General features: G+C 38.7%; 2 protein-coding genes and 1 non-coding gene across 3 annotated transcripts; 2 read left to right on the top strand and 1 right to left on the bottom strand.

Moving 5' to 3' along the window:
* Nucleotides 1-8,100: 8,100 nt before the first annotated feature.
* On the top strand, nucleotides 8,101-12,105 carry LOC149944105 (peptidoglycan-recognition protein SC2-like). Its single transcript, XM_090174868.1, has 4 exons — nucleotides 8,101-8,176; nucleotides 9,401-9,589; nucleotides 11,665-11,867; nucleotides 11,930-12,105. Exons 2-4 carry the CDS (start codon nucleotides 9,577-9,579, stop codon nucleotides 12,062-12,064), a joined length of 351 nt encoding a protein of 116 aa, XP_090030994.1. The 5' UTR covers nucleotides 8,101-8,176; nucleotides 9,401-9,576; the 3' UTR covers nucleotides 12,065-12,105.
* On the bottom strand, nucleotides 9,787-9,859 carry TRNAT-GGU (transfer RNA threonine (anticodon GGU)). Its single transcript has one exon. It is a non-coding gene; the product is annotated as a tRNA-Thr (tRNA).
* A 6,185-nt stretch (nucleotides 12,106-18,290) lies between the features above and the next one.
* On the top strand, nucleotides 18,291-23,224 carry LOC149944104 (peptidoglycan-recognition protein SC2-like). The gene is made up of 4 exons (XM_090176286.1): nucleotides 18,291-18,333; nucleotides 22,098-22,286; nucleotides 22,829-23,034; nucleotides 23,090-23,224. Exons 1-4 carry the CDS (start codon nucleotides 18,291-18,293, stop codon nucleotides 23,222-23,224), a joined length of 573 nt encoding a protein of 190 aa, XP_090032412.1.
* The last annotated feature ends 847 nt before the right edge of the window (nucleotides 23,225-24,071 follow it).

Below are 24,071 nucleotides of genomic sequence, written 5' to 3'. Positions count from 1 at the left end.
GTTTTGTTTACAAATATAGTATGAAATTAACTTTTTTTAGTATTGTCATATTGTATGTACACTCTTTGACCATATATTTCTTAATGTAAACTATCTCTTACTATTTTCTATGGGATCGGTTCCGGTATCCCTACTCTCAGGCATCTTGGACTCATAGGATGGAGGGGACAGAAATAAATATACACTTACATTAAAAATAATAAACAGTACAATTAAGGTACTACAATTAAGGGTCTACAATTAAACAATGGCAATATTAACTCAAAAAAAAATTATAACAACGAGGGTACAGCGTGAACGAAAAAGGTAAGCGGAATGAACTCTCAACCTAGAGAGGACCTGCTTTAAACCTTTTTTCTAGAACCATCGCGTGGGGGTAAACTTTCTTTCTAAGACTTTTTCTCTACGTTTCACTGACTATTTCATATTTCGACCCTGGGTACTCTAGGAGGGGGGGGGGGATTATGATCGAAATTTTCTACTCATCGTTTTAGTTCGGTGTCCTCCGCTACGTTGTCGTCTCTTCGTTTACGGGTTTTCTCGATCCTCGGTTTACATAAGATGCCCGACACACGCACTTCACAGAACGGGACGCCTTTGGGGGCTGCTTGTTTACGCGTTTTCTTTATTCACACTTTCTCTATTTCTCTTTATTTACTCGTCTACAGTTTGGCGGCCGTATTGCGGGTTTCTTCCTATATTCTTTTACTTCACAAGCTTACGGGGGCGTAGGTACTTGGGGTTTCGATCTGAAATGTCCGGTTAGGCTAGGTGATCGGTCTTGGACATCTGGCTTTCTTCTCTTGGAATGGCTAGATATTGGATGATCAACAGGTGCTTCGAGTGTTTTGAGGGGACTAACGCTTCCCGGATTCATTACTGCTCGGCTTATGCTCTTCCGGTCGGAATGTCCTGGCTGTGGGTCATCTAGGCAGTCAGTGAGGGTTGTTTCGGTCATGAGGCCTGCTTTGAGGGTTAATTATTTTCTAAGCGCGACTTCATCGCACATTATTTTATATTTATCTCGACATGAGACAGGCCGAAACCAAAGGAGCGTGTTGAAGATAATTGTCCCGCAGAGAAACGTCCGATCAAGTCCCAGCGACTCCATTCTATGACTTACAGAATGCCTTTCATGGAAAACGAAAGGGCGATACCGCATGCCCAACCAAAATAACCCTGAAAAACAGGACGTCCAATACATACCAAAAATACGTTTCCAGAAAGGCAAGCGAATAATACGTATTCATAATTAATTGTACTCCCCATGAAATACTAAAGGAAGGGAGCTGCCAACAACAGAACTTCATGTATCCCCCTTGCGTGGACTTCAAGGCGATTAAACCTAGGGCCAGAACAACCAAAAACAACGGCACAGGGGAGGAACCTTTATAGCTAAGGCCTATATACACCAAACTCCAGAACAAAGCTTACAACACCCTCTCCAGCCCATTAAATCCCGGAGGGGAGCCTAATTGTAACTTCAACGAAGACCTCTCTCAGCTTAAGCCTAAGCCCCCAGAAAAACAAGCAAAACCGCAGGGATGTCACGTAGACAGAGAGCTAAATAAACGGTTTGCAGACGAACAGGTTTCCCCTTAACAAGAGCTACTAAATCCAAAGAGTTAAGGAACCAGAACCCTGAAGCGACAAAAAATAGGTTCCTCCTTGGCAGGAACTACTAATTACTAAGAAACCTATACGCCGAAGCGACTTACAAACTACCTACGTCCAAACATGCAGTTGGTCCCATAATCACATTATGCAAAGGGTACAACAGTTTTATGAGATGCTTAGTTAAAAAATTTATCGAGTAGAAAACTACACTAGATCCGCCTGTTTAGCTAGAGAATACTCAACCCGAAGTCACCTCGGGAGGTGGCAGCATCACAGGATGACTGCCCTGGACGGTCTTGGTCGAGGAGAGGCTAGAAGAAGTGTAATCGCTTCACTCAGACGCTGCAATAAAGGGTATTATCCGCCAAAAGATGGTCCAAATAATCCCATCGCTCGACTCACTTTAGGCCCTGTGTTTATGGTTAGAAGCTAAACATGGTATACCTACACACATGTTGGCGAGAGGGCATAGGCCGAAAGCTAAGCCAGTTTCTCGAGATGACAAGCTCTAGATCCGCCGGCATCGGTAAGAGTACAACTCCTTCCAGGGTCACCTCGGGGAGGTTAAACGGACGGTCTGGAATGTGATGGAAGCTATCCGTTGCACTTTCACACCCTGGTCAGCCTTTGTTCCCAGGAAGTAGGAACTCAAGTATACAGCCTTGACCCACTCCAGTATACACCCCCCCAATCCGATTCCCTAGCCGACCCTTCGAAGCGATTCCCTATCCACCCCCTCGAACCGATTCCCTAGCCGCCCCCTCGACCTGATTCTCTAGCCGCCCCCTTCAACCCGATTTCCTAGCCGCTAACTTCAATCCGATTCCCTAGCCACCCCATCGAACCGATTCCTTAGCCGCCCCTTCAACCCGATTCCCTGGCCGCCCCCTTCCAACCGATTCCCTAGCCGCCTTCTTTACCCAATTCTTCATCCGCCCTCGGCCCGAATCCCTAGCCCCCTCTTGAACCGATTCCGTAGCCGCCCCCTTCCACCCGATTCCCTGGCCGCCCCCTTCCAACCTATTCCTTAGCTGCCCCCTCGAACCAATAGGCGAAACTATAAAGTAAATTTAGTCTTAACCAACTTATTAAAATGGGAAAACAAAATCACGTGACTACCATTTCACACCCAACTTCGATTCGGTAACTCACGTTCATAGTTGACCGTGGGACGGTAAAGAAAAAATTATTCCTTCCAAATACTGCAGACAACTAATTAACTTACACCTTTCTTTTACAAAATGGTTTAAATAATAATTATAATTAGGTAATTTAGATGAATCGATCAAAATTTAAACCGCCATTAGCAAAATAAAATGAATAATAGTTCGTATTTCTTAGGATAGATGGCACTGCAGTTCTCCACAAAGTCACGTGACTACCATCTTTTCACCCTCCCTGGGCTTTATAGTTTCACCTATGCCCTAGCTGACCCCTCGAACCAATTCAATATCCATTAAACCCGATTCCCTAGCCGCCTTCTTTACCCAATTCTTCAGCCGCCCTCGGACCGAATCCCTAGCCGCCTTCTTAACCCAAATCCCTAGCCGCCTTCTTAACCCAATTTACTAGCCCCTTCAACATTTACTAGTTTTTGTATTTATATTTTCATTTTTAATTCGATTTCGCACATGTGCGACAACTAATTTTTTATTGATCAGTATTTATCTCGAAAACCAAAGAACTAATTAATAAAATTATAGCTTCTTATGATCTTATCTTTCTATTAAACGTCTAATTTCACATTCACTAGTTTTTACCTCTCCGAGGGGACTATCCCAACATGAATCGCTTCGTAACTCCGAAACGGAGGCCTAAATCGAAAAATTGTCATAGAACATTTTCGTCTTAAAATAATCCCAGCTAGGAGCAACAAACCCAAGGAGAACGCAGCTAGCCTTTAAACACGCTAACGAAGGGTCGTGTACGAATTTCATTGGACGAGCGTCACGATCCTTTACGCTGAACGTTTTACGGGGGGGGGGGAGAGACAATTTCAGCAGGCGCTAAAGCGTCTAGCCAATGAAAAACGTACACAAGAAAATCCACGACTTTTGACGGGTTGCGTTCTCCTTGTGTGGGGTGTTGTGTTTGTTGCTCTTAGAATCCCAGGAACCCATAGTCGCTCGCTCTGTCTACCCCATTTTAAACACCCTGTATAAAATGGACTATTATAAGTAGTCGCTTCGTTTTAATAATTAATAAAATTACATTATAACTAAAAAACTAAAAATTTATTCATAAATGAATATAAATTAAATTATTAAATTATAAATTTAATTTCTAAGTGATTGGCAAATATAATAAAATTATAACGTATTTAAAAAACATAATATAATTGTAATAAATGAATAATACTTATTAAAAATGTCTCGTGTTCCGTTTAAGGGATGGCGCTTTACACCTAAAATCAAGATGGACCCTGAAATAGGCGGGGCGTCGGTATAAAAGCTAATCACCGAAGCTTTAAGCTACAGCCCCAGCTTGGATTATTTAAACACGGGGATATACCGCTCCAGCTTAAAACTCCATTATGTAGCAGTAAAAAAAAGATTGTTATAAACCCTATTTATCAGAGGCAATCGGCGAATAAACGGAAGTCCCCATTGCGCATGCACGAAATGTGTGTCGAAGGTTATAATCTTCACATTTGGAGCCAAGGCTTAGTGACACCTCTTTCTTTTCACCTAAATAATTTGGTAAATACTCTCAGACTACAAATTTCAGGAATGAAGTTCTTCATTGACTCTGTTGCTTATTTTGCTTGGTTCTGATGATGTAATACCTAGCAGCTCAAATGTATGATCGCTAAACATTTTTAGTTTCAATTGCACTGATGGAGAATCGCCATGCATACGTTTACCCCTCTCTCTCCCATTGATCCACTTATGGCGCATGCGCCTTAGTCATTTCCGTTTGAGCGCCGATTTCACTAATAGAGGTTTCATAGCAATCGTTTCCGTGTTTTTGCTTCTGTGGGATATCCCTGTGTTTCATTAATCCAAGGTCACAGGTTCTTCCTTGCGTAAATCGTTTCTTGGCTGAGCTATAGTGTTTCGTATTAGTTACGTGTCCTTTAAGCAAGGAAGAGAGCAGGCCGCTATGACGTAAAGGAAAATGAATCTTCACACGCTTAGGGGGTTTATTGTACAGATAATACAGAGTGTATACACTTAATAGACCCTCTCTAACTTCTAAGTGTAAATATATACATTCTGATAATAATAGGTAGACTATTGCACAAAATAAAATTGCAACAGACCATCTGATAGGAATAAAATTATCATAACTTCAGTTCCTTCTACGAAAAAGCGAAATTTCGGTGATGGGTGGGATGGGGTGATGGGAAAAAATAAGTTATAAGCATAAGCCAACTGTCGACGTTAACTTTAGTTTGCGATAAAAACAAATTTAATTCCGGCCTATGTAGTAAGAAATCCAAATTGTCAGCTCCGTATTCCAAATAGCTCTCGAGAAATTTTATCCTGGATGCCGTCGTAATTTCAAACTTTTAAAAAGTCCAGTTTTTAATGAATTATATTTAACGAACGCTTTCGCTCTCCAAAATGTTTTTTTTTAATTTGTAGAGTCCACAAATAAATAGTCACAACTGGAAAAAAAAATTATTATAATTTATGAAAATTATCAAAGACGCTTGAAAAAGCACGGTTTTTTGCACCACAAATAAACTAAAATTTAAATTTCTAACAAGTTGGCAAGCCAAAATATACCTCTCCTCGGAAGAATGGTCCCTAGTGATATTAATTTCTCGACACGACCCCCAAAGATATCTCCGCAATTCAGAGTTATTTACGAAAAACGTATTCTCGGTTCAAACCCTGCCCGGTATAAAATTTTAATTTTAATTTAAATAATTGAGACGAAACAATCGAGTTTAATTTATTCAGAATATTATAAATTAAGTAGTTACAACAGCGAGTTAGACTTACTAAAACAATGCACAATTGAATTTAACCCTTTTTACAGTACATGTTTATCAGTTGAATATAATACTAAGCAAATTTTAATGAAAGAAATATCTACAGATGGTATTTGTATTTTTCTCGCTTACGAAATACTTGCCGCATCTTTAACGCTCATTTTATTTCAACGCTCGTAGGCTTCCAGTTGACGTTGTGACACATACCGCATGAAAAAGACCAATGCCGTCCAATTTACAATATCATATAATGACTCGCACACCCAGGAAATCATTGACTGCGTTAGAAATCGTAGATATCCAAATATCCACACGAAATATATTTACAAGAAGCAAAAACCTTACCATCGGTGGTTCTGTGGTAGAACGTGCGCCTGTCAAGCAGGAGGTCTCGGGTTCAAATCCCGCTCGATGCGATCGCAAATTGATACTAAGACGAATACCGTGTACAACTGGTGGAAACCCTGCCATTGGACGTTGAGAGGTAGCATTACACTCAGCACTCGGTCCGTCCCAAAGTCATTAAGAAGAAGTTGGAGAGAAAACGCCCATATAAACACAACAGACTCAACATGCACAACCATCAGAACACAAATTCAACACTCACAACCTACGTATAAACACTACAAAAACGTAAAACACCAAACCGTCACGACGGTGAGCGAAAAAACACCATCCAAACCAAAACGCAAATGAATCCGCTAACGCTCACCGTCACACGGTGATTTTGCCAACCCTTCGAGAAACTGCGAACGCAGAGATCTCGAGAAACTGCGTACGCAGTGATTACACTTTGCACCGAAAATGCGAACGCGTTCGCAGGCCTGACAGGCCTGACAGACCCACAGACAGACACGGTGGTTGTATAACCCCTCCTAGGGGACTTTGTCCCCTCGGAGAGGTAAAAACAGTAATACCACTGGAAAGATAAGGGTTCCATATACAACAGATCAAAAATTCATTTTGTGTTTACAGCTCCTTCATAATTTAAATAACTTCTGGAATAGCGATAAAAATCTCTATTTATGTGATAAGTGCCAGCAAAAGAATTGGTTTGGAAACACTCAATTCGTCATTGACGGAAGAGACTTTTATTAATTATTTAGCGTTAGGAGGATAGTGTCGTACTAGTATATATGAAGTTACTTATGGTATTTGTATATGTTATATATAATTTAGATTAAAGTTGATTTAGTATAGTGTAATTGTATTCTGCAACACATTTCTGGCCCATTTTTAAATTTGTAAGTCGCTTGAAGCTGTTGCCCTCTAAAATCGCCTTCTAAAAGTTTTTTTTTTTACTTTGATATAGCCAAGACCAGGGCTGGACATAAGGCATTAGTCACGGCATTTGACTACTAAAATAAATGTTCTGACTACTAAAATTAATCGAAATCTGCGGGCTCACTAGTTAATTTGACTAGTGAAAAATTTACCTAAATATTCATAAATAATGGTAGGAAACTATAGAGGTTTACACTTGGAATGTCTAAGGTTCCATTGGGACGGTGATACGAAAGCGCGTCGAGAAAAAGGCGGGGCTTAACTACGTCAAGTGTAAGACGTAACACGACATTTCTAATTCATTGGCTCGAGGTTTGACGCGAAAAGAATGCGTCGTCATGGTAACAAATAGGCGATCTTCCCGCGCAAAGTAGGCTTATAAAACAATGGAATTAAAAACCTCAATTTGTTATCGTACTTAATATTTTCAAGTAATTATAATGTTCGTGTAGTGATAGCTAATTTCAGGTATTTGTATGGTTATAAAAGAGATAATCAGGTATAATAACCATGACTAGGCTTAATGACGATATTTCGTCGAATTAGGGTAGGGAGGCGCGAGAGTTTTTCTCGTGTGTTTTCCCGCTTTAAGACACGCCCATTTCTACGAGCTTCATCACGACTGTAAGTTTATACATATAGTTTCCTGATAATGGCGATTATGGCGTATCATAAATTCATCATTCATCAATCGAATTTTATTTAAAAAAAAAATCACACCATGTAACTCAAGTGATAATAAATTCCTATTTTAATTCTAACGGGTAAAGCAAAATGTTGGCTTTCGTTCTTGTTTATATACCCCCACTAGTCAGTGACTACTAAAATAAATGAAGATAGGAGGTTAACTAGTCAGGCTGACTACTAAAAAACTAATACTAATAAAACTAACGAACAAACTGAAGAAGAGCCTCGGCTCGAAACGTCTTGTTTAAAATAAAGTTTTATCTTCAAATACCATGCCGTTTTCTCTGAATTAAACATAATTTCTACTAAAAAAATATCCTTATGTCCAATCCTGACGGACTCTTTTTGAATCTGAACTATCCTACTAGCGTCTGCTAACGGTTCTGCAATAAGCACAAGTAGATTATGTTTAAACTTTAGCGCGTAGCCCATTTTTAATTTGGTGTATTCTGTTCCTTTAATTTAATTTCTTGTATATTATGGTCATTTATTTGTACCCTTGAAAGTAATAGTATTTTTTCGTCTTCTGTCAATGAAAAATATTGTATAAATCTTGTCTTTTTACATAGTTGCATCAGATGGCAGTCTTCTTTCAAGAGGGAACCAAAATAACATTAAGTTAGTTCAGGCTCTTTAACAACGCCGACGGTGATATCCATTTTTTTATGAGCGATTGTGACGTGTGGGAACATTCAGTCCTCTAGTCCATCTGATTAATCAGGGGTGAGACATGTGTAAAGGCCACGCCAACGGGGGAATACTTGATTGCTGCAAAGTAAATTTCCCACGAATTCCCACACCACTATCTAGCCCCGTCCCTAACGAAAACCAACGGGAAACTGGCCAGCCGCCATAATTTCCAATTTTTTTAAAATTAAATTTAATTGAAATTTAAATTTTTTAACTTTTTGGTTGATGTGTTGTAGAATACAATGACACTATACTAAATCAACTTCAACCTAAAATATACTTAACATTACAAATATCATAAGTAACATCATATAGAGTAGTATCACCTCGTAGCTTTGGCCATGGCCGCCATTTTAGGCGCGTTTTTTTCTCTGTAGGAAAAAGCATGGGTGACGTTGCGTGATGTAGCACTGACACTACTCTATATACTAGTACAACATTTCCTATTCTTCCACGCTAAATTATTTAATGATAGTCTGTTTTGTCAATGACCATAAAATGAAGTTAAAAAAGTCGTACAGAAACTTTTTGTATTTTCCGATGCGCATTGATTGTTTTTTTTGAGCAACTGAACGTACACCACGTATCTCTAGAGCTATTTGAATTTCTTAGGCGGGAATTAAATTTGGTGAAAGTTATAGTAAAATCGAAGGGGGTGGAGTGGGGACCTTGGGTAATTTGACATGGATTGACCCTTTTAAATTATCTTTTTCTTTCAAGTTGTTCCCCTTCGTTGAACAATTGTTTATTGCTATTTTGCTCGTAGCGTCTTAGACATACATCATATCTTTTAAACGGCCACCATGACATTATTTTACGTCACAGATGACTAGGCAAAACACCACACGATCACCGTACCACCAAAACGTCTTAATGTCATGGTCAACCTAAATGCGTTACAAATGGCAACATCGACGAGCAGGCTACGAATCGTTTTTACGTAAAATGTCGCTTAAAATAATGTTATAAGTAGTTTTTGAAATTGGCTCCATCTAGTAATGAATAAAAGCATGAAAATCGTAACCTCTAAATGTTTGTTTCCCTGTCATCAATTTATGAATCAATCCCTTGCAAATAACAGGCCGTAGGCCCAAAAAGATTTCCGGAAAAAATGGTCGTTATGTTAAGAAGGGGTCCCAAAACTAGACCTTAGCCACTGATCCCTTGCATTGTTCTTTACAGAATATGGGACACCATTGCAAATCGTTACGAAGAAGGACTGGGGTGCCCGCGCCCCCAAGGGTAGGACCTCCCTATCAACACCCGTTTCCCGAGTAATCATTCACCACACTGCCACTCCGTCTTGCAACACCAGGGCAGCCTGCAGTACCAGACTACAGAGTATCCAAAACTATCACATGGATAATCGAGGTCAATAAAAATTCCTACAGGACATATAGTTTCGACCTAAGTCTATAATTATTTTTCATAAGTGTGTCAGTTAATCGAAATAATTGATAATTTATTTTTTATAATTACGCAGGAATTAATATAATTATAAGTTTCATTTATATCAAGGAATACCTCTGCGTATTGTTCCATACCAGAGTGACTGAGAAAAATCATATCTCCTCGGGTAGGAATCGAACCTACGACCTTTGGGTTACCGTCCCAACGCCACTACCATTGGACTACCGAGGCCACGAATAATTAGGCCTCGGACATCCAATTTAAGAATGACTCGATCTGGTTCGCATTATTGACGGGATACATTTAACCGTAGGTTCGATTCCTACCCGAGGAGATATGTTTTTTCTCAGTCACTCTGGTATGGAACAATACGCAGAGGTATTCCTTGATATAAATGAAACTTCTAATTAATAGAAATAATAATAATAATCAGGGTTATTCAACATGATGTTAGATTACGGTGGCTTCCGGTTGGCACTTATATAAGTCAAACGTTATTTCCCCAAATTACCCCTCTACTCGCGTTATTGCACGGGAGCGCTATCTAGGTAACCTATTTATTAAATAAATTATATAAAATTATTTTCATAATTAATCGAGCCCACCATTGTTTTCTCATTTTTTAACGAGCTCGTATTGATTTGCAATAGAGGGAGCTCTTAAAAAATCAATATAAATCCCCCTATATCACCCAGGTGATGAGATAAAGCCTGACTTAATGTGGGACACGCTTTTGTATTACTGGTAATCCAACCTCCTAAAAATGTTGAATAACCCTGCTATGATGACTAGTCAAGGGGCATGAATTAATGACGTTCACCGAAAATGTGTGGTCATTGCGAGGGGCAGGTCACTTCCATTTTGGGTGCGTCTTAATCATAGTAAAATGATTAAATCAGGGTAATCGTGATTAAATCAGGGTAATCAAGATTAAAAAAATCTAATCACGATTTAAACGAGATTTAATCATTCTAATCATGATCTAATCTTTTTAATCAGGAGTTAATCATTTAAACGAGATCTAATCATTCTAATCATGATCTACTCTTTTTAATTAGATTTAATCATTTTAATCACGATTTAATCAATATAATCGGTCGAATAGAGAATTTATCATTAAAATCAAAACTAAAGTACAATTTAATCATACTAATCACGATATAATTTTTTTAATCAGGATTTAATCATTTTTAACATATTAAATCATTTTAAACAGATTTAATCATTTAATCGTGATTAAATCAGATTTAAACATTCTAATCATGATTAAACGTGATTTAATCAACTTAATCGTGATTAAATTGAATTTAAACAAAATAATCATGATTAAATCGGATTTAATCTTTTGAGGGGTGCGTCGTTAATCAAGGAAGTGACCTGCCCCTCGGGTCATTGTAGAAATGACTCTCTGTATATATTTAACAACCTGAAGATAGATAACTGACACACCATTTATGCTCTGACGTATTGGTAAAAACGTATCACAGGCAGGTACCCACTGCATATGTGTAAAACATAATTTTAATCTTATGGTTTCGAATATTAGTTGCGTTTTCCATTTGACTGCTCTCAAGCACTCTAGTTTGTCCCGATCACCATATTAAAGGGCCCAAGGGGCTCCAAAGTTCGGTGGCAAAAAAAAAGAAAATCGAGCATGCTTTTCATTCCCCCCAACCCCTCACTCGGCCTTGGCAGGGGTGGACAGAGTCAACCGTAAATTTCGCACTTTACTGACTTTACACACATTTTGCCACCGAACTTTGGAGCCACTTTAGGTTCCATTACGTGCTCGGGTCTGCTTCGATCAATATTAGCTTGTTCCATTTAGTGCACTCGAGCGCTCATAAATCTCGCTCCACTCTGGGAAAATTTTTTTTCGCGTGTTCCTTTTCAGCTCAGGAAAAAATTGCTGAAGGTTAGAAACAAGTTCCATTTCTCAATCAATTGGAGTGAGATCAATTACCTTCGAGATGGATTCGGAGTGAATAGCAGTAAAATTTAAAATGCTAATAATATTACATGCTTCCAATTGACAGGCTGGTCGGACATTGGGTATAATTTCTTGATGGACACCAACGGGATTGTGTACGAGGGCAGAGGCTGGCTGACCTTGGGCGCGCATACCCTCAATTACAATTCCGCAATTGGCATCTGCTTCATCGGGGACCACACGAATACCGAACCCACCGCCGCCCAGAAATTCGCCCTGAACGAACTTATCAGCGTCGGAGTTCAAAACGTCAGTATTCTGATACTATTTTCATCAGGCTGTTTATTTGAATTTCATTGTTTGTTTTACAGTTTTATATAAAACCAAATTACCTCTTGAACAGTCATCGCGACCTTGGGTGCACAGCCTGTCCAGGACACGCTTTGAGCACCTACATCAAGACTTTACCCAATTACGATAGCAGTAAGAAAGGCGGGTGTAAATAAAGTCAAGGTTGAAAATAACTTTGATTTATGTATCTGAACGAGCATATAGATGTTATTTAAATTTATTCCAATAAAGTATTTGATTATAATAATAATAATCAGCTAAGCTTACACCCAAGGCAACACCAAAGGCCCAAGTCATCTTGCGACTTTTAATTCCATTATTCCCGGTGGCCGGCTTGTAGGAGGGTTGGTGGAAAATTCTTCATGCCAACGAGACAATAACTATCCTTTTCCTTACACACAAGGTGAAATAATAGCAGGACATAACTTTTGTGTCGGGGTGCCTCATCTCTCTGAAATCAGTTGCTAAACGGGAAAGGTAAACACGGCGAGGAATCTCTTTCAGCAGCTAACTTTTGTTAGAGATCAAGGATTATTGATAATTAAATATCTTTCATAATGAAAACTGACGCTTACTTCAATGATATATTATTGAATTGCAATTAAAATAATCTTCACGTCTCAAAGCTACGCGCTAGGCCCATTTACTTCCGGTTGCGTTCTAGCTTTCTATTGGCTGATCGAGAAAGGAAAATAATTTCATTTCTACACTCTCATTGCCTGATTAAAATTCTTATTTCTTAATCATTGATCTGGGAATCAGGATGTGAGTATTTACATAAAAAATTAATTTTATAAGATATTTATTATTATTTATAAGTAATGGTTTTCGTGAAATTTTGAATATATGTTGTAGAAATCTAAACAGAAAACACATTTATCTAATCTTAACGTTTAGGCCTTAGCGTTTGACGCAAAAAATTATTTACCTTTTCTAGTCTCTACACATTTAATTTGTCCCAATCATCGATAAATTATTTGTCGTCGATTAGAACAAATTAAAAGTATAATATTAAAGGGGTTCCAAAGTTCGGTGGTAAAAAAAAAGAAAATTAAGCATGCTTTTCATTCCCCCCGGCCCCCAGAGGCGGGCAGAGTCAACCGTAAATTTCGCAGTTTACTGACCTTACACACATTTTTCCACCGAACTTTGGAGCCCCTTTAATCGATAATTTCCATTAAAAATGAAATTGTTAGACTTAAGAATTTTTTTAACCGAGCTAGATTTATGCGAAGTTGTAGCAGACAACAGAAGAAATGACGGTGTTACGTCACAAACTTTAACCGGAAGAGAGTAGGCCTAATCTACTTGAAGTCGGAAATGCTACCGACTTTCCGTTCCTCTCTATAATTTCTATGGTGGACTCCAAAAGGCCGGGAGATGGGTCTGCCGTGCCCTCATACGGAGGCCCGCCGCCCCACAGCAGGCCACTCAATCCGCCGAGGCCCCTACCTGACCGTAGTTGGAGGTGGAGATAGGACCATTTGAACGGAGCTAAGTCAGCTAACATCTCCCAGTGCGCCACCACCCTTATGGGTTACAAGAGCCGGACCCCGACGGTGAAGCCACCAGTTATTGCGCACTCCGCCCCATTAAGGGCCCACAGGAGGTGAGCAGTGGCGTCAGTAGCGTCGCTAAGGGTGGGCTGAAGTGGGCTTTAGCCCCCTGCATTTTTGAGATGGGCCACATATTTATATTAAAAGGGCCACATGTTTATAATTAAGAGGCCACATATTTTAATTTAAGAATTTTCTTTATCTCTAGAAATTTGTTTTATTGCCAAGAAACGTTTTTCTGGAAAGATAGTAGGGAGCGGAAATAGAGAAAGTTGAAAAGAAAAGGGCTTACGGGAATTTAAGGAAATATCCCAGGCATGCACGTGTCCCCTCCAGGTCGGATACAAGGTCAGTAGGGGGTCCAGAAAACGCGACGAGAGCTGCAACAATAAAACGACCTTGCTCTTCTCGCTTCCTGCAAAATCTGGGGTTTTTTAGATTTCACCATTTTTGCGAAATATGGTCAATCCAAGGTTCCCGCTAAGGGCCACAAAATTCTTAGGGGCCACAAAATTCTTAGGGGCCACAAAATAATTAGCCCACCTGTGAAAAAACCTTAGCGCCGCTACTGAGTGGCGTAGGAACGCGGTGGTACAGGGGTACAATGTACCCAATTAAAATTTGAAAGGGTGCTAAAAGCCTGGTGAAGAGGAGGGCGCGAAATTCAATATCCAAGAAGTACCCTACTTGATCCAAAATGTACCTACGAGCCTGGAGGGGAGACATTTAAGTACACACAATCCCCCCTGGTGTATTAACTATATTTAAATATAATACATAAATTTTGAACAGATTTCCAATCATCTTGTACATTAAATCATATGTAACATAATTACACATAAGTGTGCCAGAAATAACTTTTTCTCAATGAGACCTTGTTGCAAGGATATGACGTAATTGACGTCACTTCCCAGTCGATGACTGTTTTATCGTCATTAAACTAGTTCTGGCGGGGAGGGAAGGAGGTTAAAACCAGTTTTACGCGACATTAGTCCGTATTTTCTTTGGTGGCTGTGAAGCAATTAAGGTCTCATTTAAATTTTTAATACAGAGATTTTAAACAGAGGCACACCTATGAGTAACTATGTTACATATGATTAAATTAATAAACCCAAGAGTAATTTTATCGAAAATGAATTAAGGTAGCGAAACGCGAGTGCGTTAATTTAAATAAAGTTTTAGATAAACCAAATATTTCGAGCTACCTTGTTTTGGAAAAATTCAACTTGATAAGTATACTATAACAATGATAAAATACGCGAAAAAGTAGATAAGTCCATAATTAAAAGGGATAATATAGCTAAATCCTAAGCAAATTTGAAGAAAATTAAAAACTTACTAATAACTCGTACCGATAGGTCTTCGAGCAACGCGAAACTCGGATCAAATAGATCTTCGAGTAATAAACTAAATTAAAAATAAATAAAATAGCCAGAAATTCCAACGGTAGACCGGTCTCGTTCTATTTGGAACTCATCAGTACCGTGCGGGAAATCTGGCTGGCGACTATCAAATCGAAATTTCATACTATAACAATAATCATTAGTAAAATATCAAAAAAAAAACTCAATCAGCCTGACCATTAATATAATCAGGGCACTTTCTCAACAACCTAATGCATTAACATCGATCCTAATCACCTTAATTGTCATTGATTTCATCCACTAAACAAGTTGGCAAGCCAAAATATACCTCTCCTCGGAAGAATTGTCCCTAGTGGTATTAATCTCTCGAGATAACCCTTAAAGATATATCTCCGCAATTCAGAGTTATTTATTAAAAACGTAATCCCGGTTCAATCCCGCCCGGTATAAAATTTTAATTTTAATTTACATAATTGAGACGAAACTACCGAGTTTAATTTATTCAGAATAATATAAATTAAGTAGTTACAACAGCGAGTTAGACGTACTAAAACAATGCACAATTGAATTTAACCCTATTTACAGAACAAGTTTATCGGTTAAATATAATACGAAGCAAATTATAAATAATTAATTAATTTTAAATTCAATATAATTCACAAAAGCGTAAAATGTTGTTGAAAAAAAATTTACAAAAGTGTAAAATGTTGTAGGAAAAAAATTGACGTCAATAACTTTATAACAGCGTAAAGGACTATCGCTTAGCTAATTTTGAAAAACACCGAAGCTTAACAAGCGTTGGTGGCTCAGGTGTTAGAGTAAATCTCTCCACGCAGCAGACCCGGGTTCGATTCCCGGCCGGCGCCAATAAATCGCAAATAGACACTAAGACGAATACCGTGAACAATTGGTGGAAACCCTGCCATTGGAAGTTGAGAGGTTGTTAAACACTCAGCACTCGGTCCGTCCCAAAAGTCAACAAGAAAAAGTTGGAGAGAAAATGCACGTACACACAACCAACACAAACATAACACAACGAACACTGACACAACCAACACTAACATAACACACTCAACACCCACAACCGTCATAACACAAACTAAACATTCACACCCTACACATAAACATTAAAATAACGTAATATCCAATATTCCTAGCAACTGCGAACGCAAAGATCCCTAGCAACTGCTAACGCAGTGATTACACTTGGCCCGAAAATGCGTACACATTCGCAGGACACAGACACCTACCCACAGACACGGTAATTCGCCACCGAAAACTACAGCTGCGCCACCTAGTCACACTGCCTAGAACTATATTTGGGTGATACGGGTAATGGCGTTATGTGAAAATGCCCTTTTAACAGCGATACAGGGGAATTCAAACTGCGTGTGAGGGTTGTGGCTAACCCTGCCATATATAACCACTAATTATTGCTTTAAAACCTCTGCAAGTTTTTATGGAAAGAGGAAACTTAAGGACTCGGAGGAAAACCCCTTTAATAGACAGGGAGATAACTTGCAGACTCAATACAGAAGGAGTTATCCGAGATTTCCCCCAGTGCTACAAGCTGGGATCGAACCAGGGCTCCTCTTGCTGCGAGGCGAAAGTGCTAATCACTTCGCCAACCTACCAATATTTAACTATAATTAACTGATTGATAAATGATTTACAGGGAAAAAACATTAAGGGTCCTTTAACAGATAAACTCTTCCCTCCTCCAAGCGTATACCAGTGTTTATTTTTTATGGAATAAATCGCTCTTAACGTTAGATCTATGGCGGATTCTAACTTATAGAAAGCAAGTATTTTATTAACTTATGATATAACCATATTTCTTCGGCGCCCGTATTTCGATGGCACTCGGGGGCCTTTAATCCCTTCCCCCCCCTTAATCCGGCCCTGCAGTCTAGTAAACCACTACCTACACAATTAATAATAAAATAATTAATTAAGTAGATAGTGATTAAACTATTACCGTTGGATTAGTATATAATCGCGTCACTAGCCGTAGCTAACAGGTTTCCCATTTGAATTTCAAGGTAAATCCTTTCTCCATTAAACTATGTTAAGAATGTATAGAGGTTACCGGAGAATACGCAAGAACATCCTGTTCGTTTTGTCATTCTCAGAAGCAAAACCCCAACTCAATTACTTTCCTCGTGTAATCGTTCCCCTTTTCTGCCGGTAGGGGGTACAATCGCATGCTTTCTCTCCATATAGGAGGATAATATTTTACCGGTATCATGAAAACTGAGGCTATAGATATTCTCTATTAACCAAAATGCATACGATAACCCTTGATTGATTGAGCGATACTCGGAAAAACGCAATGAAAAATATTATTATCCATCTTCATCGAATTGAGCGACAACAGAATATAACAAGAAAGTATTTATATATTATGCTCGGAGAATGATATAAGAAATGTATATAAAGGTCTAGATAAATTTCGGGGCGTCTAAGCCTAACATAAAATATGGATTTGACACCTAGCAGACACCGAGGAAGGCACGTGACCAAGAGCGCGAGCTCTCTTAGCATTTTAGTACTAAGTGCTTGGCCTTTCCGCAGGCCGTAGTCTTTAGACACCATCTGTTGGTGACTTTTAGTATATTTTTTTAAGCAGAAGACAATGGCTCTCTAGACGATAGCACGAGCCTTCTTACCGATAGATAGCGCCTTATAAGGATAGCCTGCAGAAATTACGCGTTTCTGATAGCTGTCACCTCCGTATTCACTCCCTTTGAAATATTTTATCTAGACCTTTATATACGTTTCCTTTATCTATGGTTCTGAACCAGAGAGTAAGCTCCTCCCCGGCAGTGGTGTAGTCGGGCCAGGGCGTCGCTACGGTGCTTTTTTCAAAGGCAGGGCGCCGCCCCGTCTTGGTTTTTCCATTTTGCCAGGGCGCACCTTGCTTCTATTTCGTAAATCATTTTTCTCATAAATTGTGTTATCTTGGTACGAAGTTGGCCGTACATTTATAGCGACCGGTACAGCCAACTTCAATTACGCGCGAAATCGAAGTTGGACGTTTGTTTATAGCAGCCGGTACAGCCGACTTCGATTAGTTGGCTGTACCCTGGTAGCGCCCCGGATCTTTTTTTTTAGGACTACACCATAGGCTCCCCCCTAAATAGAATCAAATCAGTCTGGTATCTCATTGGTTCCCTAAAACTGACGTCTTTCGACGCGATTGAAGCACGCGCCGGTGACGTTTTTCATTCAACCAGTCATGCCGGAGTAAAATTCGACAAAGGGGCCCCCGGATCTTCTGAACAGAGTCACTCTCTCTCTAATAGAAATCAAATTATCACAACTTCAGTTCCTTCATGGGAAGAAGGGAAAATCCGGTGATGGATGGGATGGCTGTCGAAGTTCACTTTAGTTTGAGATAAAAATTTACAAATAGTAGACGTGTATCTTCGAGTTGTTAAGAATAACTATAGATTAAACATATGGCGAAGTTACTCTTCTTAATGGCGATTTTCGCAATCTTTGGTAAGTTTGAATTTGGTTGGGTTCAAACGAAATATCACCTCTATTAATTTGCTCGCAACCGAAGGGTTCCGAGGTAATATCAAATCTAGTATTTTGGTCACAACCGAAGGGTTCCCAAGGAATTTCCCCTCTATTAATTTGGCCGCAACCAAAGGGTTCCGAGGGAATATCACCTCTAGTTTTTTGGTCGCAACCAAAGGGTTCCGAGGGAATATCACCTCTAGTTTTTTGCTCGCAACCGAAGGGTTCCGAGGTAATATCAAATCTAGTATTTTGGTCGCAACCAAAGGTTTCCGAGGAAATATCACCTCTAGTATTTTGGTCGCAACCAAAGGGTTCCGAGGGAATATCACCTCTAGTTTTTTGGTCGCCACAGAAGGTTACTAAGGGAATATCCTTTATTATTTTAGTCGCCACCGAAGGGTTTCCTAAGGAATATTCCTTATATTAATAAGGTCCGAACCAAAGGGTTCTAAGGGAATATCACCTCAAGTATACTTTGGTCGCAACCGAAGGGTTCCCAAGGAATATCACCTCTATTAATTTGGTTTTACCACATCGTTAGGTGAAATAATAGTAATACAAGCGATGAATTTTGAGCCGTGATGCGGGGTGTAACACATCCGGGGTTGGCTCGAAATTGGTGACACTTGGAATGTTTCATATTATTGGTCTAGATGCATATCGCCATAAGCAATATAATAATAATAAGTATGACACTTCATATTGTTTTAGCGCTCATTTTCCGTCACGGACACACTCGCGAAGCATCAACTTGGACTCGCAACCGAACTGAGTATAATATTTTCCTACTTGGTTGTAGTTTATTTCGAGAAATAACTCTAAAAATCAGTTCGGTGATAATTTTTGTTAATTTTCATGAACGAACGTGTGTTAGCCTTACCCTTGCGCCTTTTGAAATATCAGCTGAATTTCTGAGAGCTAGTCTCACCATAGACTAGAGATCGGCGGAACAGATAAATTAACTGGCAAAATTTCAATTAATCATAAAAATTGCGGTTAACCGTTTATCCATGGATACTATCCATGGACAAAAACGATTTAATATGGGAAAAAGCCAAAAATAACTTATTTTTAGTTGGATAATTTTTGTTAATGGATATTATCCAAACAAACGGTTAATTGTTATCCAAACGCCGACCTCTACCATAGACTACAAAGCCAACTAGATGGCGATGTACTGGAAGATACGTTCTAAAATGGCACACGGGGGCGCTTAGATTTTGGATCTTGTCATACTTATTGTTATTATGTTACGTATGATACTGCTATCTTTAAAGATATATTTTATAAAATTATGGTTTTACGGAAATCCGCGGTAGCGTCGCCGCGGTTATCTCCAAATGAGGAAACCTGCTGCTAGATAATAAGATTTCCACTAATTATTATTAATTTTCAACCTTTTATAAAATACTGTTTAAGCTAGCGCCGAGGGGGTAGCCACTTCGAAAAAAATTGTACACTAGATTTCTGGTTCCTTATTATTTTTCCTAAATATTTCCGATTTTTCCTAAATATTTCAGATATTTACCATATTTCTAGATTTCCAGAAATTTTTTAAATATTTCCGTTTATTTCCCTAGATTCCTAATATTTCTTTCGATTTCTCGAGATTTCCTTATATTTCTTTGGATTTCAAGATTTCCAGAAATATAGAAAATATTTCCGTTTATTTCTAGATTTCCAGAAATATCGCGTTTATTTATCTTGATTTACAATATTTCTTTGGATTTCTCGATTTCCAGAAATGTCGAAAACATTTCTGTTTATTTATCTAGATTTCCAGAAATGTCTAAAACATTTCTGTTTATTTATCTAGATTTCCAGAAATATCGAAAAGATTTCCGTTCATTTATCTAGATTTCCAGAAATGTAGAAAACGATTTCTGTTTATTTAATTAGATTTCCAGGAATGTCGAAAAGATTTCCGTTTATTTCTCTAGATTTCCAGAAATATCGAAAAGATTTCCGTTTATTTTGCTAGATTTCTTGAGATTTCCAATATTTCTTTTAATTTCTTGAGATTTCCAATATTTCTTTTAATTTCTTGAGATTTCCAATATTTCTTTTAATTTCTTGAGATTTCCAATATTTCTTTTAATTTCTTGAGATTTCCAATATTTCTTTTAATTTTTTGAGATTTCCAGAAATATCAAAAATATAGGGGGGGTTTCGATACTATTTTCCCTAGATTTTCAATATTTCTCCTGGATTACAAATGTTTCCTGTATTTTCTTGAATTTTAAAGTTCAGGATCCATGGTTTTATTTGAATAAGTGAAAAGATTTATTAAAAAAGAACTTCTGCTTCAAGGAATATATTTAATTTAAAATATTCGGAAGTTTTCGGACCGCAGTCCTTCATCAGCCACTACATAATGATTCCTATATTTCTTGTGGATTTCTAGATTTCCGGAAATAATTTTTTCGATTTATAACTGTTAGTACAGCAGAATTTATTTACATATTTATTTAGGGAGAATCCCTATGTTGGGACGATTTTTAGACAAAATGTTACTAGATCGCGCCAACAGTCGGAACTGTAGAAACTTTATAAAACTGTAAAAAATGTAATTTTTTCCCTCCGGATTTGAACTTTGGTTTATTGGGTGCTGGGTCGCAGGCATACGTCATACTATAACTCTATAATATTGTTCCATAAGTTTGTCATTTTGGGGAATATTTTACTGAGAGCTAGTACGTGTAACCAGGTGTAACGCATTAGCAAGCGGACGCAAAACGATGACGAAGCCCGTAATGCAGTCTGTCTTGTGAATAGCTCTCAGTAAAACTTTTGCATGTGAAGAATTGGAAGTGTCACACTTAAATAACAATATTGTATACTTATGGTCTTACTTATAAGACCAGCCTTTATAAAGCCGTCATAGATAACGAGGCATAACACCACACTACCTTGTGGAAAAATCACCTTTCCACCACGGGCGTCTTAATGTGATCGCTGACCTAAGCCCTAGCAGCTGTTCTACTAACCCTGAACCAAAGTACTTGAACCTAAGGCGAACGAACACAGACCACATCGACGAGCACGCTACGGAATGGTTTTTACATAAAATTTCGCTAAAATAGGCGCTTCAATTAAAGATCTTCAAGGAAATTTCCAAGAAGTAATATTTTCGAGAGTCAGGACCTGCAAGTCTTTGTTTATATAGTGCTGGTTGAAATAATGGAAATTTTTCACCTGTAAAAAAAGCTACCTGGTTAAAATTAATCACTTGTTGCATACCGTAACAAGCACTATATAAATAGTAACTTGCACGAACTGGCTCTCGGAAATTTTAATTCTGGACAATTTCCTTGAAGGTTTTTATTGTGTTAGAAGTTGTTTTTGTAATACACTAGTAAGTGATTTTTCCCTTCCCACCAAAAAGTTTAATTGGCCGCCATCTATAGTAACGTTGTTTTCCCTATCAACAATTTATCAATCAGTCTATAGGCTTCGAGCTTAGGAAAAATAGCGCCATCTGCCTTAATATCCGTCAACTAAATATGTGAAGAAATAGCAGACGACTTTTGAATTTCAATGTTTTTCGGTTGAAGCTTTCAGCTGTTGTGAAGAGAATTTTAAACGAGCAAACAGCTTTCATATATTCAATTTAAAACTCGGTCGGTAGGTGGCGATACTTGTAACCAAAATTTATTCTACGCACCATGGAATGCACTAAGCTTATTACCCTAAATCCCTCCTACAATTCAGAACGTAAAACAAGCTTTCCAAACTTACAGAATATGGGACGACATTGCAAATCGTTTCGAAGAAGGACTGGGGTGCCCGCGCCCCCAAAGGTAGGACCACCCTAGCAGCACCCGTTTCCAGGGTATTCGTTCACCACACTGCAACTCCGTCTTGCAACAACAGGGCAGCCTGCAGTGACAGACTTAAGAGTATCCAGAACTATCACATCCATACTCGAGGTACGTAAACAAGGACTAGACGGGCAATTTACTCTTTGGTTTAAAGCCAGATTTTTGGCGTCGACTTTTGGCTTGGTACCGCCATTTTAGCATTTTGTAAAGTTAAATCCAGCCTTAAGGAATATCTAATCTACTTGACGGATTATAGTTGGTTCTTTGGCTAACCAAAGAGTTTTATTGAAGTGCTTATTATATTTCATAAGGGCGTTAGTTAGTCGAAATAATTACTGATACCTACGTGTGGAGTGATATTCATAAGCGGGGAGATATGGCATAATACTACGGCAAAGGTACTAGCTTCAGTATCACTATGCTGTTTGAGCAGGTTCTGCCACGTAGTTTTCCCCACACCACTTTTGTTGCACTTTACCATTTGTAGGAAAGGGAACCACTAAACATATTTATAAACTTATTGCTACGCGTTTTCAATGGACAAGCTGGGTGGACATTGGATACAGTTTCTTAATGGACAATGATGGATTCGGAGTGAATCTATAGCAGTCAAATGGAAAATGCTAATAATAGATGTTTTCTATTGACAGGCTATTCGGACATTGGGTATAGTTTCTTGATGGACACCAACGGGATTGTGTACGAGGGCAGAGGATGGACGACCTTGGGCGCGCATACTCTCAATTACAATTCCATCGCAATTGGCATCTCCTTCATCGGGGACTACACGAATACCCAGCCCACCGCCGCCCAGAAAACCGCCCTGAACGAACTTATCAGCTTCGGAGTTCAAAACGTCAGTATGCTGGTGCGATTTTCATAAGGCACTTTTTTAATTTATTATTTTGCAGAGATATATAAAAGCAAATTATCTCCTGAACGGTCATCGCGATGTTGGGTGCACCGCCTGTCCAGGAAACGCCTTGTACGCCTACGTCAAGACTTTACCCAATTACGATAGCAGTAAGAAAGGCAGGTGTAAATAAAGTCACGGTTGAAAATAACTTTGATTTATGTATCTGAACGAGCATATAGATGTTATTTAAATTTATTCCAATAAAGTATTTGATTATAATAATAATAATCAGCTAAGCTTACACCCAAGGCAACACCACAGGCCCAAGTCATCTTGTGACTTTTAATGCCATTATTCCCGGTGGCCGGCTTGTAGGATGGTTGGTGGCAAGCCCTTCAGGCCAACGTGTGTCTCATGTCTCTAAAACTAGTTGCAATAAAAGCAGCAGATAACCTTGGCGTCCCCAGGGATATGTGTACTCCACTCATTTTAGAGCAGCTCGGAGCGTTTGGAGTCAGAATGAGAGGTAATTTTCGAATAATTGAGAAGAACGGATAAGTAGCTATTAATGAGCGAGACCCTAAATTTGAGCTTTATCAAATGGGCGGAAGAGAGGAGTGGAGGAGTGTCTCGTTCGGGGTGAAGGTCGACGGGCCTAAGAGATGAGTGCTTCACTTACCAGGAGACATTCCGAGGTGTTTCTCTTAGCTCGGGGGTTAAGAAAACCTTCACTAAAGGGAAAAGTTTCAATGGCCATTCGTTTTGCCATGCCAACCAAAAATGTTTTTCACAACTCAGTATAAACTTTATCTACGTTAAATAACATGGGAAAATCACTTCGTTTTTGAAGGTACTTAATTATTTGGAAATTTGATATGAAAAACGTGTTCTCACTGATATTTATCGCCATCAAAGTAACCTGGTAGTCAAGAAAGACAGATAAGCTACTAGTTTGCACATAGAGATAGAAATATGAGTTTGAATAGGCGCTTAAATAAATCAGCCTCCAAGGAAATCACGAAGAAGTAATATTTCCG

The sequence above is a fragment of the Leiobunum rupestre genome, chromosome 5 (assembly GCF_980474605.1).
Source record: "Leiobunum rupestre chromosome 5, qqLeiRupe1.1.hap1, whole genome shotgun sequence".
NCBI classification, from domain to species: domain Eukaryota; kingdom Metazoa; phylum Arthropoda; class Arachnida; order Opiliones; family Sclerosomatidae; genus Leiobunum; species Leiobunum rupestre.
This window is presented reverse-complemented; position numbering and strand designations above follow the sequence as displayed.